Consider the following 18214-nt stretch of genomic DNA (forward strand, 5'->3'; position numbering starts at 1 on the left):
GGCTGCCAAGCTTCCCACCACGCTCGGCCCCGCCTTCGGCCAGCCTTCGCCGTAAGTTCTGGACTAAGGGCACCCAGCGCGCCTGCCGTATTTCCCTGTGTACTCAGATACTTAAACTTACTACAAACCAATGTGCCTCGTGCGGAGCCATCCAGACCCAAGTTCAGTTGTCTTTACCTGATCCATCTCTCCCTGTCTGTCCTCTTTGCTTCCACCATTTTATACCCTCATTGAACCGCTATCCTATCTAGGCTGGATCATTGGAACAGACATTTTTCTGGTTCTCTGGCCCGTTTTTGCATTCCCACCCTGACGAGTCACACACAACCAGAAGACTCGAAAAATCTAACAGACATCCTCTTAGCTCCTCATCCTAGGGGCAGTATTGCTAAAATATTTGGGAGAATAATCCCCTCCTTAGCCCTACCACTGATAGGAGCCTTGAGTTGTTCAGCGCTCATCCCGGTTGTTACTTCTAATCCTAGGACATTGGTGATCATTATCCAGTTTCTCCCAGTAGTTCTGAACCAGATGAGAGGAAAGGTCTAAGGCGGGAAGATAGGTCCAAGGTGGGTAGATAGGATGGAGGCAAAAAAAAAAAAAAAGGACAGGAGCTGTTGGTGAAGTATAAGGAAATTTTGTCTCCTACCCTCCCTGGCAAACAGTTTTTTAAAAAGTTTTTTTTGAGATATAATTCATATTCCATATAAGTCACCCATTTAAAATGTATGATGGTTTTTTATATATTTTTAAAAACTGTAGTAAAATAAGTGTAAATTTGCTGAGTTAACCACTTTAAGAGTACAATTACCTATTTCCAAAACTTTTTCATCATTCCAAACAGCAGGGCTTTCTCTTTAAGCAATAACTCCTCATGGCCTACTCGATAAACTCTGATCTACTTTCTGTCTCTATGAATTAGCCTATTCTAGATATTTCATAAATGGAACCATATAATATTTTCCTTTTGGGTCTGTCTTATTTCACTTAGAATAATATTGCAACAATATCATAGCATGAATAGAACTTAATTTCTTTTTATGGGTCGACTAATACTCTGTTTTATGTATATACTACATATCGTTTATCCATTCATCCGTTGATGGACATTTGGATGGAAACTTTGTTTTGATTTAGTTTTCAAATAATCAAAGTTATCAAAAAATAAATAATTTTTAATCCCGTGTAATTCTGACGATTTTCCTTTTATTTTCTCCTTAGAAAGCTGGGAACATAGTGCCCCTCTTCCCTTCTCTCCAAGCTATTTGTATGCTATGGTGCTACTATAGAATAAAGTGGATAAGTGAATCTCATAAGGGCATGCATGACCTGGACTCTGAAGACACCTCTAGCCTCTTTAATTCCAGCAAATGGGTCTTCTGGTTCCCACAATAGCTATTTGTTCTTTTGCCTCTTCTCTTTGCACCTGCTGTTCCCTCTATTTGGAACACCCCTACTGCTTTCCCTAGTTACAGGAAGAGCCCTTGCTAGCTACTTCTAGTTTTTTCCTCTTGAAACATTTACTATTATGATCACTGATCCACCAGTCTGTAGCTTCTTAAAGGAAAGGGCTGTCTTGGTGACCACAGTTAACTTATGCATCTACTATATATAGTGCCCGCCTCTTAGTACGTAATATAAATATATATTTTAAAAAGACTTATTCTAAGGAGAGAGAGAGATACCGCACTTTGCCTGCGCACACTTGAGTTCCGGGTAGCGGCAGAGGGAGTGAATCCCAAGCTGACTCCCAGAGGAGTGTGGGGTCCCACTGAGGACTCAGTCTCAGAACCCATGATATCATGACCTGAGCCGAAATCACAAGCCGCACACTTAACCAACTGAGCCACCCAGGTGCCCCGGTAACGTAAATATTTAATTATTTCATTTCCCTGTAGAGCTTGGTTTTTTAATCCACTGTGTGCCTGGTCGCCAGGCCTAAGATTGTTAGAATCATGGAGCATGGGAGTAAAAGTGAGTCTCGGCTGAAACTCTCGGATTTCCAGGCCATCAGAGGAGAGGAGATTCCTGATGCCACGGTAAGGTGTAGTTATTTGCGGAGTTCTTGGCGGTGGGGAGGGTAGGAGAAAGGTGGGGGCGTTTGTTGCTGCGACGCTACAGCGGATTTTACGGTGGAGAAAGGTTGTCGGGGGTCCTACCGGCAGCACCCGGGGCAGCCCCGGAGCTAGAGCCCGTGTCTGATCATGTGACTTTCAACATGGCGCCGGCCCTGGCTTCCTCCAGGAAGGGGTGGAGCCTGATCTCACAGACTCCGGTTGAGGTTACAGTGGAGACTCTGCGCGCAGTTACCCAAGGCTTATCATGGAGGCGAACGGGTTGGGGTGAGTTCTCTGCACCACTTGGTATGGCCGGTGTGGTTTCTGACCTGACTCTTCCAACTCAGGAATCTGTCCCTATACCCCTCTTTCCCGACCTTGGAGAGTTCCCAACCCGATTCCTGTGTCTGGAATCCCTAATCCTCTACACATGGATTCCTGAGACTCATTTAGGGGATGCCTCCAGGATTTTCTAATCCTCAATTAGGATCCGTGTTTTGGGACCGTCTTCTCTGATTTCTCAGTGTACCCTAGCCTGGGGATCCACCACCTTCCGAACCAGCCAACTGGTAGCCCTGTTCCTGAGATTTTCTGATCCAGAGACCCTGATCAGTTCCTACTGGGCTTTCATTAAGCCCTTCCCCCCAGTTTCTCCAGTGGCTTTGAACTTGGGGGAGTTGGGGCTGTGTGGAAGATAGAGGCCCCAGCGCGGGCCCTTCTAGTATTGTGCACCATCTGATAGGCAAAGAAGAAATGGAATGGGCGGGGAGCCACAGCTTAGGAACTGGCTGGAGAAGGCAGATAGTGGTGTCAGAATGAATCCGCCTTAAGAACCCGGGCCTTTCCCAACCCTTGTCCAAGCTTACTGACACCTACTCCTTCCCCCTCCTGATCTCCAGATCCCAGGGTTTTCCAGAGCTGAAGAATGACACGTTCCTGCGAGCAGCCTGGGGAGAAGACACAGACTATACTCCCGTTTGGTGCATGCGGCAGGCAGGCCGCTATTTACCAGGTAAGGGTCAGGGCCCAGGAATCCAAGTGAAACTCTGGAGAATGAAAAGATTTTTGAGGGGCAGGGGAGGGATCCAGAGATTCCTCAGGGTTGAGCCCAGCTTTCCCTCTTCTGTCTGCAGAGTTTAGGGAAACTCGGGCTGCCCAGGACTTTTTCAGCACCTGTCGCTCCCCAGAGGCCTGCTGTGAACTGACTTTGCAGGTGAGGCCTCTATGAAAAAGGGAGGTATTTATGCCCTCAGTTTGCCTTCTAGTAACCTGTCTTCTATTCCCTACAGCCACTGCGTCGCTTCCCTCTGGATGCTGCCATCATCTTCTCTGACATCCTTGTTGTACCCCAGGTACCCATTCAAACCTGATGGGTAAGAAAGAGTAAAGGTAGTCAAGGCTCAAGATAAGCACTTATCTTCACTGGACAGATGGAAAAACTGGGCTGAAAGAGATGGAGTTTGACCAAGTTTCATTCTCCTTTTCTTCCTTCTTGACATGGGCTGAACAGAGCCTTTTCTCCTAGAGTTATAGGTAGGAAATCCAGGTATTTTCTTCCTTGCCAGGCACTGGGCATGGAGGTGACTATGGTACCTGGCAAAGGGCCCAGCTTCCCAGAGCCATTAAGAGAAGAACGGGACTTAGAACGTCTCAGGGATCCAGCAACAGTGACCTCCGAGCTGAGCTATGTGTTCCAGGCCATCACCCTTACCCGACAACAGCTGGCTGGGCGTGTGCCACTGATTGGCTTTGCTGGTGCCCCGGTAATGTGGAACGAGGCAGGGACTTGGGCATGGGGAGATCATTCTGGCGGGTCTGGTGTAGACAAGGGAAGTAGGTATCAGTCTGGCTTCTACACCTATGACATTCTCTTTGTATCCTTTTTGCAGTGGACTCTGATGACATACATGATTGAGGGTGGCGGCTCAAGCACCATGGCTCAGGCCAAGCGTTGGCTTTACCAGAAACCACAGGCTAGTCACCAGCTGCTTCGCATCCTCACTGATGCTCTGGTCCCATATCTTGTGGGACAAGTGGCTGCTGGTGCCCAGGTGGGTCCTGAGGGAGAGGAATAGACTTGGGGTCTAGAAGAATGAGAAGCAGTATGGTTCCCTACACCTGAGAGGGTAGGTGTCATAATGCCCAGCAGGAAAGAAGCTTGGCCTACGATGATCTGACTGGAGCACCTAGGTCCAAACTTGTCATTGACATTGGCAGTGCTAATATGCATTCAAAGACCAAAGCTAGCACTGGTATGTGGAGAAAGCAGAACTTTTTGAATGGAACTGGATTTATAGGCTTAGGCAGTATGAGCGTCTGAAGTTACTTGGGAGAAATTGAGACACATTGTGTGTGGGGGGTGTGAGATACTTTGTGTGTTACGTATTTGTCTTTATCATCCCCTCCTCCCCTCCAACTGTAGGCATTGCAGCTCTTTGAGTCCCATGCAGGGCATCTTGGCCCACAGCTCTTCAGTAAGTTTGCACTGCCCTACATCCGTGATGTGGCCAAGCGGGTGAAGGCCAGGCTGCAGGAGGCAGGCCTGGCACCAGTGCCCATGGTAAGGATGGGCATGGAGTAAGTGAAGGTGGGCCTGGGGATTGGTCAGGGACTGAAGTGACCACTGGAGGGCAGCAGAGGCACAGCCAAGATAAGTTAGTGGGCAAAGGCAGGCCTTTTGTTGCCTCAGAAATCTGTCCTCTCCCTCAGATCATCTTTGCTAAAGATGGACATTTTGCCCTGGAAGAGCTGGCCCATGCTGGCTACGAGGTGGTTGGGCTTGACTGGACAGTGGCCCCAAAGAAAGCCCGGTGAGTGATAGAGGATGAGGTGGAGAGGGAGCAGCTGCCACAAGAGCAGTCACCAGGACATGGCATTGACTTTGCTTTCAGGGAACGCGTGGGGAAGACGGTGACCTTGCAGGGCAACCTGGACCCCTGTGCTCTCTATGCATCTAAGGTAACCAGGGTCCCTACATGTGTGTGTATATACTCCCATGGCTGTGAACATGGTTGTATTACTGTGTGTGTCTTTATTGTATGTTTGTCCCGCTGTTCGTTTCATGTGAGCTCTAGGAAAGCAGGAATTTCTTTTTATAGTTGTCTGGCCCATACTAAGCATCCAGTAAACTGTTTTGAATTAATGACTGAATGAATAACACAGAGTAGAAGCATGCCTACGTGCTGTCATGGTTATGCATAGGGAGTACAGGGGAGTGCTGGCCCCCCTGTAGCCAGTGCCCTGTTGGTCCTCCAGGAGGAGATCGGACGGCTGGTGCAGCAGATGCTGGATGACTTTGGGTCTCAGCGCTACATTGCCAACCTGGGACATGGACTTTACCCTGACATGGACCCAGAACACGTGGGAGCCTTTGTGGATGCTGTGCATAGACACTCACGTCTGCTTCGACAGAACTGAGCACACACCTTTTCTCTCAGCTGCCACTAACAAAGATGATTGATTGTTTCCAGGAGAATAAAAGTTCCAGAGGTGGAGTCTAACATACGGTTTCATCTGTGGAAGATCTTTGCTCTTATCTTCAGTTCCTTCTTAGCCTCTGCTTCTTCCCTGGGGCCCCTTTCTGCATCTTCTCCCAAGTCTTAGGAGCTAAGATATCAGTGAATATGTACTGTAGGACCCATTGTCAGGGCCCTCACTACCATTTTGCTCTCACCTCTCCGAGGCTGAGGGCTAGGTAGGATTGGGTAAAGCTTCCTAGCAGCTGAAGCTGTGACATTTGCAGAGTAATGGGGTCCCCACAACATATGAGGCCAAATTGACAGAGCTTTGTGCCTGGGGATGGAAGGGGGTGTAGATCAGAGAGAGACACAAAAATTGCTAGAATATTTTAGAGAGTCCCCTTGAGGAGGATGGAATCTAGGTGAGCAGGGAGAAGCTTGAGAGGACTTCAGCTTTGACACCAAAAGATGGTGGGGGCAGAGGGTATGGACATAAAGACTCAGGGCTAGGGTGCTTAGGAAGTAGAGACAGACTTGCATCTTTGAGGGGAGAAGGCCTTTGAAGCCAAAAGGCCTTATTGCACTCAGGGTTGCTCTGCATTCTTTTCTGAGTATACCCTCCAGTTTTCTCAGGACCTTGGTGTTTCTGCCCATCGTGGTGGTACCTACTTCCTGGGACAAGTTCTGAAGTGCCTGTGAGCTCTGGAGAGGGGAGTCGTGTGGCAGGAAATTCTTCATTTGTCATTCCACATCTCCTTAGACTACTAGGGACCCACTGTACTAGAGGCGCAACCAATTCCTTGTTCCATTGTTCCAGCCTAGGGCAATGCAGAAGAGAAAGAAGAGCCCCATTTATTGAGAGAACAATTCTGATTTTAGAAAAATGGTATTTTCTGTGATCCATGATTTATTCATAGAAAAGCACTGTGAGTTCACATACTTGCTAAAAAACGGCAATCGTGATACAGAAATGGGAGTGGCTTCTTTTTTCTTTCTTTCTAACCAACCTATTGGGCTGAGAGGTTGTAGGGGCCCATGGCTGGATAGTAAGATTTAAGTAGCCACAGACAGCAAAAACGACTTACTGGTTAGTGTGAAGGGGCGAAAAAAGTGACATTTTGTCAAAGAAAGGAACATAAAGCAGAGAGGTCCTTAGTTCACACTCTAGCTATATCACCCCTTCCCTATCACACCCCACCCCCCACTTCAGAACTAAAACATGAAACAGTAAACACCAAGACACTGGCATCCAGATGACTCTTCTGAAAGCCCATGCTACCTCCTATAACAATTCCAGGCTGAGCACAGGGGTCAGGAAGGTAGCAGGAGTAGGATACACTGTGGAGGTCAGCTAGGGCTAAGACAGGCATTGCCTACTAGGGGTAGAAACTACTCAGAAAGGGAAAGGCCAAATGCATTCCAGCCCCAGCCTCCAAAACAGTGACCAGTGGGCAGGCAGAGGAAGCTTGAGGTAGAAAGGCAAGGGAAGAAAGCAAGTACAGGGCAAGAAGAGAACTGGAGCTGAAGGAGTCACTCTTAGGGCAGACGGAGACTAGTGCTTAAGAGCTTGCTGAGAAAGAGGTGAGGAAGGGAGGCAAAGAGATGGGGAACGTGTTCAGCGAGTGAGTGAGATGAGGAGGAATGGGGAAGAGAGATCTGGCAAAAAAAAGAAAGGGACACATTCATGCAGATTCTGAAACATAAATTCACACATACTTATATGTCAAAATATCCAGTTACACATATAAAGACAGACCAAAGGAGAGCAAGCATACACACCCACAAACATGTTCATACACATGCATCTGTGTGCGCCCCCCCACTGAACATGCATTGACAGACAGGCGTACACACACAGGTATGTATGCGTACATGTTCACGAATGTGTATACCCTCACACGCAACTCACAGTCCAGCACACAGACATGTACTGACACACAGACCCGACAGACACACATAAGTACATGTGCAAGACAGGTATGCACAGATCTATGCACAGAGACACACGTACTTAGCCATACAGATCTGTATACACACATACATAGTTTGAGATAAAACCAGACACTCTCTAACACAAAGGTGACCAGAGTAGATTAACGTTAATGAGCTCAGTGGCCTCCCAGACCTTTACCCTCCCCCTGCACTTACTTCTCAGGAGCTCAGCAGGTTCTTAGAGAGGCTGTGTGTGGCAGGAGTGAGAGCTTCACTGTCCTTGAGGCTTCATGAGGCAAGAGTCTAAGTCCAGTCCTGGCCCTGGCCCTCTCCCACTACTGGGCTATACAGATGCCCTGTGTCTGCAGGCTGGGGTTTCTGCATAGACTAGACCTGGGATTTATTCTAACCGGTCGTTGTATTCCCCACCACCCCCACTCTTCCACTGCAAACTGTATATATTCTGCAAGGGAAACCTGAGAAATGGTTGTGTCTCCTCAGAAAACAAGCCTATCTTCCCACCCACAGCTACTTCAAGTACCCATCAAATTAGAACCAGAATTATAAATAGTTACAACTTTACAGTGTAATTGGCAACACATATACTATAGTATTTACAGTACCATAAATGCTTCTGTTTCTCTGGTTAAGCGATCCCTGAGACGGAACAGTGTTCTGTGTTTGCCAAGGGAGAGCGGGCCAATGCCCAGGACACGCAGGATATAGGGGCGTGAGGTGGCATGTTGTGGGGTTTCTGATCGATCTGCAGGGCCCAGCTCCTTCAGGAACAGTGGGCTGTAGTGAGAACTCTGCCAAGGAAGGCATATTGGCTAGAGTTGGACTCTCCCATGCTTAGCCCTGTGGTGCTTTGGCTTCAGCCACAGGCGCTCAGAGTCCTCTCAGGGTGGTTGAATGTTTCAGTGTCCTTGGCCTGACCTGTGGTACCTGGAAGCCCAGGCTGCCCTGGCAGTGAGTTGTTTGCTTTCTCAGCCAAAGCGCTCTCGAACCAGCAGCATCAGCTTCTTCTTGCCCTTGTAGATTTGTTTGAGGTTGTCGATGAACTGGGCAAACTGCAGGTGGCCGTCCTGGGGCAGCAGGAAGGTCTCCCGAGCCTTGCTCAGAAACTCGATGAACTCTCCATAGTGGCGAGGGCTGATGTGTGTCAGGCGTGAGTGTGTAGTGTTGATATAGGCATTGATGGTGGCATCCAGCAACTGGCGCAGCGGAGCTTTGTCGGTGGACATGAGCTTTCCAGAGCTGCGGCGGCCTGGGATGCCTGCCAGGCCGGGGGCCGTCACTGTACAGCGCCGCAAGATGTCTGAAAGCACTGTGGCGCAGTGCACACTCTTCACCACCAGGGGGATGAGGGCTGCCAGCTCGTTCTTGCCCAGAGAGTGACTCAGGGCACAAGCCCAGAGCACATCATTGATGGCTGGATGGGTATCCTGGTTGTAGGCCAGGTTGAGATGGCTCATGGCCAGGGAGGCCAACTTGAAGGCACGTAGCGGGTAGCCACGGAGCTCCATGTAGCGGGCGATGGTGAACAGTTGTGAATGTGTCATGCCGCCGGTGGCAGCATCAATGGCGATCTGGTAGGCTGCCTCAAAGGCGATGTGGTCTTTCTCACAGAGTGTAAGGGCTGACAGGGCACAGCTCTGGGGATCCTTCATGGCACACTGTAGGGCCAGCGTGCGAGCACAGCTAGCCAGCTCCTCCCGCTGTGGATAGTCAAGACTGAGGCGCAGGATAGTGGTGTGGGATACAGCTGTGGCAGCCACAATGCTAGTAGCTTCGGTGGGGGTGAAGAGTGTGTACCAGCTCTGCAAAATGCTCACCAGGGCCCGCACACCTGTCAGGGAGAGCCTGAGCTCAGCCGTGGCAATCCGGGTCCCGATCCAGGTCTGCCCAGATGACTGACCCTTTGGGGGTCAGAACTTGGCCTGCAGAGATGAGTTTTCCCTCCTCCTCAGCAGCCTTGAGATGATCTGAGGCAAACCAAGGAGCATCCCGGATGGCCAGACCTTGTTTGGGGTCTCTTCCTTCCCCTTGCTTCCCAAGTTAGAGGGTCAAAGATTTCTGCAGGTGCTCTTAGCCCCTCACGAGGATGGAGCAGCAGAGCCTGTGGTAGTCATAGATCTGCCTGGGGGTTCTAACTGAAGTGGGACCATTTAGGGTAGAGTCTCATGCTGGGACTTTGGGTTATAGTTGGGGTCCTGACACTCCAAGTCGTTTGGGTTTTTTTTAGAAGCACAGGCAGGGACTGGGACCAAACCACTGGGCCAACTACCTCCCAAGGGTGCACTTGTATACTGGGAGGGTCAAAGTGCTGCTGACATCAGGTATGGTCCAAGCAGTGAGGGCAGAGCTTGGGCTAGGTAAATAAAGGCCATCTTTCCTATCAGCAGCTCCATGCTTTCCCAGGCCATCAATAAATGGAATATGAGAGCTCTAAGGATTCACTGTCTTGTTCCAAGAGTAGGGCCCAAGAACTCCTTTCCCTGGGGATTAGAGGGAAGTGGGAGACTCACCCACTTCTGTAGCACATGTCACCAACCACCGCACCATCTCCCGGCGCCTCCAGTTAAGAGTTGATAGGGTCATCCTCATCACCTGAGCAAAAAAGAGGCATTTCCACTTGGCTAAGCGTAACTCTTGGACTTCTACATCCCCACATTCCCTTACCATCCATTTATGCAACAAGTGTCTATTGGTGCTTTAAACAGCCATCTCTGATAAGTAAAGACAGGTTTGTTTAATTTCTGCCCACCCCTCCCACCAATCAGATAGAAGACTTCTCTGATGACCTGTAACGAAGTCCTTACTGTCTCACCTTATTATTGACTTGACTTGGGAGGAATGGGGAGGGGTGGAGAGAAAATGGGGACCCGATGGAACCTAAAGCTACGTTGCTTCTGGCCTTCATTTCAAAATGGAGCTCAATTTGGAGATCCTTACCTAGAAGCCTAGTCGAAAAGTTGTGTTCTGGGGACACAGAAAGAACTGGGCTTAGCTGGTTCATGCCCAGTGCCTCTTATCTTCTATTGATGATCACTATGCCAGAAGCCTAAAGCAGGGATAACCTATTCCTCCTCCATACCTGTAACCCCAGCTCCAGGGCCACGTTGAGCAGGGTGCTGTCGGTACTACTATCTGTGGGAGTGGCAATCTTGAATGCATCTTGGGCCAGTTTGAAGATGAGAGAGGAAGAATGGATGTGCTTCTGTATTGCTTCCAGAATTGTTCGGAGCCTCAGAGTATCCCCTATAGGTGCAGAGAGAAGGGGCAGTGACAGGTCTTCTTTAAAGTCTCCCTGAATAGTCTACTGATCACATAGATACTGGCTGAACTGGCTGCTATCAATTCACTGAATAATTCTGAATGCTACCATCCCTTTTGGGTAGACAATCTCTGTCTCCACTAAACCCAATGAAGACTGCTTCACCAGGCACCCACATGAATTCACTTCTCACCACCTGTTCATCCGCCTCTACCCTTCACCTTCTTCCCCTTGACTCCTTAAGTGCCAGAAATAATTTTTATGAACACCTGACTTTTGAGAGCTACTTATACAGGACACAGGAAGCCACATTATTATCAAGAAATATGCTAATCCCACTGTCTGCCTCTCACTGCAGCTCCTTATGCTGTACCTTTCATCCCTGTGTTATGTTCATTCTGTAACTGGAGGCATGTACCTTCCATTCCCCTCTACCCATTTTGCTCATCCCCTTACTTCCCTCCCCTCTGGCAATCACCAGTTTGTTTTCTGTATTTATAGGTCTGTTTCTGCTTTTTGTTTATTCATTTGTTGTTTAGACTCCACATATAAGTGAAATCATACGGTAGATTTTTGTTTGTACAGATTTTAAATTTTGCATAAAATCTTTTTTTTTATTCTCAAATATTTATTCCTAAAAGCTTAAAATGTAACAGACTTCATTTTATGTATCACAGATAAAACACTAATGTGGTTAGGGAATATACAATAACAAATTATTACAATGTATAGTAGGACATGAATCATCTGAACCTTGCTTACCTCCTTAGCACTATTTTGCATTCCTTTCCCCCTTGAACACTCATTTTATTCTTCTTCCCATGTGCCATAATCCATTCTTTTTTTTTTTTAATATGGTTTCACTTATTTGTGGAGCATAACAAATAGCATGGAGGACAAGGGGCGTTAGAGAGGAGTAGGGAATTTGGGTAAATTGGAAGGGGAGGTGAACCATGAGAGACTATGGACTCTGAAAAATAGTCTGAGGGGTTTGAAGTGGCGGGGGGGTGGGAGGTTGGGGTACCAGGTGGTGGGTATTATAGAGGGCACGGCTTGCATGGAGCACTGGGTGTGGTGAAAAAATAATGAATACTGTTTTTCTGAAAATAAATAAATTGGAAAAAAAATTCCTTAAACCTGCAAAAAAAAATCTTTAATTCTTAGGGTGAATAATGTTTGGGCCACAAACTAGGATGTTTTATTAAAGCAGATTAAAATTATGTGCAACATGTGGAATACTTTTAAAAAAAGCATTTAGAAAACGGTGATTTTTGTATATTAACCTTGTATCCTGCAACCTTGGTAAGTTACTTATCCTGGTTTTTTTTGGTTGTTGTTGATTCTTTGGGGTTTCCTACATAGGCAATCATCTGAATTGCCAACAAAGGCAGTTTTATTTCTTCTTTCCTAGACTATACACATTTTATTCCTTTCTTGTCTTACTGCATTTGCTAGGGCTTCCAGTAAGATGCTGAATGGGAGTGGGTGAGAAGGAACATTCTTACCCTATTCCTGATTTTCAGGGGAAAGTATTTAGTTTCTCTTGACTAAGTGTGATGATAGCTATAGGTTCTTTGTAGATATTCTTTATAAAGTTGAGTTGGTTCTTTTCTATTCCTGGTTGCTGAGTTGTTGTTGTTATCATGAATAGGTGTTGGATTTTTGTCAAATATTTTTCTTTATATATTAATAAAATTATATAATCTTTCTTCTTTAGTCTGATGATGTGATGGGTTACCTTAATTGGGTTTCCAGTGCTGAAACAGCCTTGCATATCTGGAATAAATCCTACTTTGTCATGGTTTATATATATATATATTTATACTTTGTTGGATTCAATTTGCTATTATTTTGTTGAGGTAAGGTCATTCATTAGTGATGTCAGTTTGCAGTTTTCTTTTCCTCTATTTTCTTTATCTGGTTGTGGTATTAGAGTAATGCTGGCATCATAAGATGAGGTAGGAGGTGTTCTGCTTCTTTTTTCTAGAACAGATTGTAGAGAATTTGCCTCATTTATTCCTTAAATATTTGATATAACTCACCAGTGAAATCATCTAGGCCAAGTGCTTTCTGTCTGAGAGATTACTGATGCAAATATTTTAACAGATGTATGCCTATTCAGAATCTTTATTTCTCTCTATATAAGTTTTGGTAGATTGTGTTTTTCAAGGAATTGGTCCATTCATTATTGAAGATATCAAATTTGTGTTAATACAGTTATTTGTAATTTTCTTTATTATCCTTTTAATGTTTAATATCATTTATGATATTAGTAAGTTATGTGTTCTCTTTTCTTGGTTAGCCTGGCTAGAGGGTTATCAATTTTAATGATATTTTCAAAGAGTTACCTTATGCTTTGAGTTTTCTGCATTTTCTTCCAATTTTCAATTTCATTGATTTTTTTCTCTAATTTTTATCATTTCTTCTGCTAGCTTTAAGTTTATATTGCTCTTTCTTTAGTTTTCTAACATGGAAGCTTAGATTATTGATTTTATTTCCCCCCAACTTTATTGAGATATAATTGCCACAGAACATTGTGTAAGTTTAAGGCATACAGTGTGACTTGAAATACATACTGCAGATTATCACAATAGGGTTAGGTAACACATTCATCACCTCACTTCATTACCTTTGTGTGTGTGTGTGTGTGTGTGTGATGAGAACATTTAAGATCTATTCTCTTAGCAGATTTTAAGTATACAACACAGTATTGTTAACTACAGTCACCATGTCTTACATTAGATTCCAAGAACTTATTTAATTTCCCCCAACCCTCAGGCCCTGGCAACGACCAATCAACCCTGTTTCTATGAGTTTGGCATTTTTAGATTCACATATAAGGGAGATCATGCCATATTTGTCTTTTTTGGATATCTATATCTATAAAAGTAACACAATGCCCTTAAGGCTCACCTATGTTATTGTTAAGTGCTGGGTTTTCTTTTTTTTATGGCTTAATAATATTCCTGTGTATGTGTGTGTGCATGCACTATATCTATTTATCTGTTGTTGGACACGTAGGTTGTTTCCATATCTTGGCTATTGTGAATAATGCTGCAATGCAATAAATACAGGGGTGCAGATAAGTCTTTGAGATAGTGATTTCATTTGCTTTGCTAGTGATTTTCATTTGCTCAGAAGTGGGATTGCTGGACCATATATGGTAGTTCTACCTTATATTTTTGAGGAAGCTCCATACTGTCCTCCAAAGTAGCTATAACAATGTGCATTTCTACCAACACTTCATTAGGGTTCATTTTCCCTCCATATCCTTGCCAGCACTAGTTATCTCTTGTTTTTTAAATAATAACCATTCTAACAGGGGTGAGGCGATGGATTAATTTTAAATTTTCTTTCTTTTGTAACCTATGGATTTAATGCTATAAATTCCCCTTCAAGCACTGTTTTTGCTGCATCCCCTACATTTAAAAAATATATATATATATATTTTATTTATTTGAGAGAGAGAGACAATGAGAGAGAGCATGAGGGAGGAGAACAGAGGGAGAAGCAGACTCCCCATGGAGCTGGGAGCCTGATGCGGGACTCAATTCTGGGACTCCAGGATCATGACCTGAGCTGAAGGCAGTCGCTTAACCAACTGAGCCACCCAGGAGCCACATCCCCTACGTTTTGATCATTTGTTATTTTAATTTTCATTTAGTTCAAAATATTAAAAAATTTCCCAAGATTTCTTCTTTGACCTATGTGCAGTTTAGAAGTATGGTGTTTGAGCTCCATATACTTTGGAATTTTCCAGTTATTTCTTTTTATTATTATTATGTTAGTCACCATACAGTACATCATTAGTTTTTGATGTAATTAGTGTTTCATGAGTCATTGTTTGCATAAAACACCCAGTGCTCCATGCAATACGTGCCCTCATGGACTAAGCTATTCCCCCACCCTCCTCCCCTCTAAGACCCTCAGACTGTTTCCTGGAAACAATCCAGTATTCTTTCTGTTATTGATTTCTAGTTTAATTCCACTGTGGGCTGAGAGCATACTTTGTATGATTTCTTTTAAATTACTTAGGTGTGTTTTATGGTCCAGAATGTGGTCTGTCTTGGTGAGTGTTCCATATGAGTTTGAGAAGAATGTATATTCTGTTCTTTGATGAAGTATACTGTAAATGTTAATTGGACCCAGTTCATTAATATTGCAATTTAGTTCAAGTATATCCTGATTTTCTGCCTGCTAGATTTATCAATTACTAATAGAAGAATGTTGAATTCTCCAACTATAATAGTGGATTTGTCTATTTCTCTTGACTATATCAGTTTTTGTTTCACATATTTTGGTGTTCTGTTGTTAAATGCATATTCATTAAGGATTATTTTGTCTTCTTGGAATAACCCTCTTCATCCCTGTAATTTTCCATGTTTTGAAATTTATACATATACATACACTCCAGCTTTCTTTTGATTTGTGTTAGCATGGTATACCTTTCTCCACATTTTGTTGTTGTTGAAGAAATTGTGTTTAAGAAATATTTTTAAAGGTGAAAATAACAAACTGGCCTGCTTTCCTGGGAGAGTATCTTTTCCAGACTCTTCCTGCTTTCAGTGTGGCTAGTCTGGCAGTGAGACTATAGGGTGTGGAAAGTGAGGGCCAGAGTGTTGATATTCTGTTGGTTTAAAGCCCTGGCCTCTTTTTATTTATTTATTTATTTATTTTTAATTTTTTGTTTTTTTTTAAGAGAGAGAGCACAGAAGTAGGCGGAGGGGCAGAGGAAGAAAATCTCCAGTAAGTTCTATGCTCAGCACAGAGCCTGATGTAGGTCTTGATCCCATGACACTGAGATCCTGACTGGAGCCAAAATCAAGAGACAGACGGTTAACTGACTGAGGCATCCAGGCACCTGTGGCCTTTGTTTTTAGTGAGAAATATTTGAAAGGTAAAGCATATAAGCTCAGTCATAGAGAAATTAAATATCTTCTAAAGGTACTGAGATAAAAATGAAGCCCAGTGATGTTCACTGTTTGTACTTCTGTTTGAGTCTTTTTGCTTGTTCTAGCACTCCTTCTTAGGGAGTGCTAATTCTTTTAACTATCTATCTAGCTATCTAATTTGTGGTTAACATATATAGTCAAACTTGCCATTTTAACCATTTTTAAGTGTACAACTGAATGGTGCTCATCACATTCAAAATGTTGTGTAAATATTACCACTATTTGTAAAATTTTTAATTTTTTCTTTTTGACAGAGAGAGAGAGAGAGAGAGAGATCTCGCAAGTAGGCAGAGAAGCAGGCAGAGAGAAAGGGGGAAGCAGGCTCTCCACCAAGCAGAGAGCCTGATGCGGGATTCGACCCCAAGACCCTGAGATCATGACTTGAGCTGAAGGCAGAGGCTTAACCCACTGAGCCACCCAGGCACCCCTGTAAAAAAAATTTTTTTTAAAGATTTTATTTATTTATTTTGAGAGAGAGACAGTGAGAGAGAACATGAGAGGCGAGAAGGTCAGAGGGAGAAGCAGACTCCCCATGGAGCTGGGAGCCCGATGCGGGACTCGATCCTGGGACTCCAGGACCGTGACCTGAGCCGAAGGCAGTTGCTCAACCAACTGAGCCACCCAGGTGCCCCACCCCTGTAAAATTTTTTAATCACCCCAAACAGAAGCCCCTGTAAAACTCTAATCTACTTTCTGTCTTTATTAATTTGCCTGTTTTAGCTATTTTCATGTAATCATATATTTAAAATTTTGTATCTGTATTATTTGACTTAGCATGTCTTCTGACATCCCCCAGGTTGTAGTATATTATCAGAATGTCATTTCTTTTCATGATTTAATATTCCATTGTGTGTATATACCACATTTTATTTATCTGTTTGTAAGCTGACAGACACTTGGTTGTTTCCAATTTTTTGGCTGTTACGAATAATGTTGCAATGAACACTGATGTGTAAATATCTGTTTGAATCCCTCTTTTTCATTCCTTTGGGTATATACCTAGAAGTGGAATAACTGGGTTATATGGTAATTCTATTTAAAATTTTCAGGAACATGTGTGCCTGGCTGGCTTGGTCACTGGAGCCTGTGACTCCTGCTCTTGGGGTCATGAGTTCAGGCCCCACACTGGGTGAAGAGCTTACATTAAAGAAAAAATAATTAGAGGCGCCTGGGTGGCTCAGTTTGTTAAGCATCTGCCTCCAACACAGGTCGTGATCTCAGGGTTCTGGGATTGATCCCTGCATTGGGCTCCCTGTTTGTGGGAAGCCTATTTTCCCTCTCTCCCTCCCAACTGCACCCCCCATTCAATGCTCTCTTGCTCTCTCAAATAAATAAATAAAATCTTAAAAAAAAAAAAGGTAAAATTTCCAGGAACAAACTATTTTCCACAACAGCTGTACCACTTTACATTCCCACTGGCAATGTACAATTCAATTTCTCCACATCCTTGTCAACACTTTCTTATTATTATTAATTTATTTATTTAAAGATTTTATTTATTTATTTTACAGAGAGAGATCACAAGTAGACAGAGAGGCAGGAAGAGAGAGAGAGAGAGGGAAGCAGGCTCCCCACTGAGCAGAGAGCCTGATGCGGGACTCAATCCCAGGACCCTGAGATCATGACCTGAGCCAAAGGCAGCGGCTTAACCCACTGAGCCACCCAGGCACCCTATTATTTTTTTTTTATAAAAGCCATCCTAGTGGGCATGTAGTAGTATCTCACTGTGGTATTGATTTGCATTTCCTTAATGACTAATGATGTTGAGTACCTTTTCATTTGCTTATTACTTATATATCTCCTTTGGAGAAATGTTTCTTCAAATCTTTTGCCCATTTAAAAATTTGTCTTTCTGTTGTTGAGTTGTAGTTCTTTATAGATTTGTATATTAAGCCCTTATCAGGTATACGATTTACAAATATTTTCTTCCATCCTGTAGGTTGTCTTTTTAGTTTCCTGACAATATTCATTAAAAGCTTTTAATTTTTTTCAACATTTTACTTTTAAGTCACCTCTACATACAAGGTGGGGCTCAAACTTATAACCTTGAGATCGAGTCACATGCTCCACCAATCAAGGCAGTCAGACATCCCCAAAAGCTTTTAATTTTGGTGAGGTAAAACTTATTTTTTTCCTTTGCTGTTCATCCTTTGGTGTCATATTTAAGAATTCACTGACAAGTCTGAGGTCATAAAAATTTATCCCTATATTTTCTTCTAGGAAGTTTATGGCTTTAGCTCTTTTACTTAGGTCCTTCCCTTTACTTTTAGTCTGTGTCTATATATATATATATTTTTATTTTTTTAAAGTTTTTTATTTATTTGACAAAGAGACAGATCACAAGTAGGCAGAGAGGCAGTCAGAGAGAGAGGGGGAAGCAGGGTCCCCGCTGAGCAGAGAGCCCAATGCGTGACTCGGATCCCAGGACCCTGGGATCAAGACCTGAGCCAAAGGCAGAGGCCTTAACCCATTGAGCCACCCAGGCGCCTGTGTCTTTATATTTAAACCGGTTTCTTGCAGACAACATATAATAGGGCT

At 44.1% G+C, this 18214-nt stretch overlaps 2 protein-coding genes across 3 annotated transcripts in view; one reads left to right on the plus strand and one right to left on the minus strand.

Moving 5' to 3' along the window:
• The first annotated feature begins 2231 nt into the window (after nt 1-2231).
• UROD (uroporphyrinogen decarboxylase) lies at nt 2232-5557 on the plus strand. Of its 2 annotated transcripts, XM_044238099.1 has the most exons (10): nt 2234-2342; nt 2957-3069; nt 3191-3270; nt 3347-3409; nt 3623-3820; nt 3947-4108; nt 4480-4617; nt 4767-4867; nt 4949-5015; nt 5313-5557. In XM_044238099.1, exons 1-10 carry the CDS (start codon nt 2323-2325, stop codon nt 5472-5474), a joined length of 1104 nt encoding a protein of 367 aa, XP_044094034.1. In that variant the 5' UTR covers nt 2234-2322; the 3' UTR covers nt 5475-5557. The 2 variants fall into 2 exon arrangements, with proteins under 2 accessions (XP_044094035.1, XP_044094034.1); XM_044238100.1 differs by lacking the exon at nt 3623-3820 and having other exon boundaries at nt 2232-2342.
• Nucleotides 5558-6388: 831 nt separating this feature from the next.
• Nucleotides 6389-18214, minus strand: part of ZSWIM5 (zinc finger SWIM-type containing 5) — a 222579-nt gene continuing 210753 nt past the window's right edge. Inside the window, exons 12-14 of the mRNA XM_044238098.1 lie at nt 10545-10708; nt 9976-10057; nt 6389-9296 (exon numbers count right to left, since the gene is read on the minus strand). Coding sequence (XP_044094033.1) covers nt 8434-9296; nt 9976-10057; nt 10545-10708 — 1109 coding nt within the window. The 3' untranslated portion in view covers nt 6389-8433. The remainder of the gene's footprint in view (nt 9297-9975; nt 10058-10544; nt 10709-18214) is intronic.

Source organism: Neovison vison, chromosome 2 (genome assembly GCF_020171115.1).
Source record: "Neovison vison isolate M4711 chromosome 2, ASM_NN_V1, whole genome shotgun sequence".
Lineage (NCBI taxonomy): Eukaryota > Metazoa > Chordata > Mammalia > Carnivora > Mustelidae > Neogale > Neogale vison.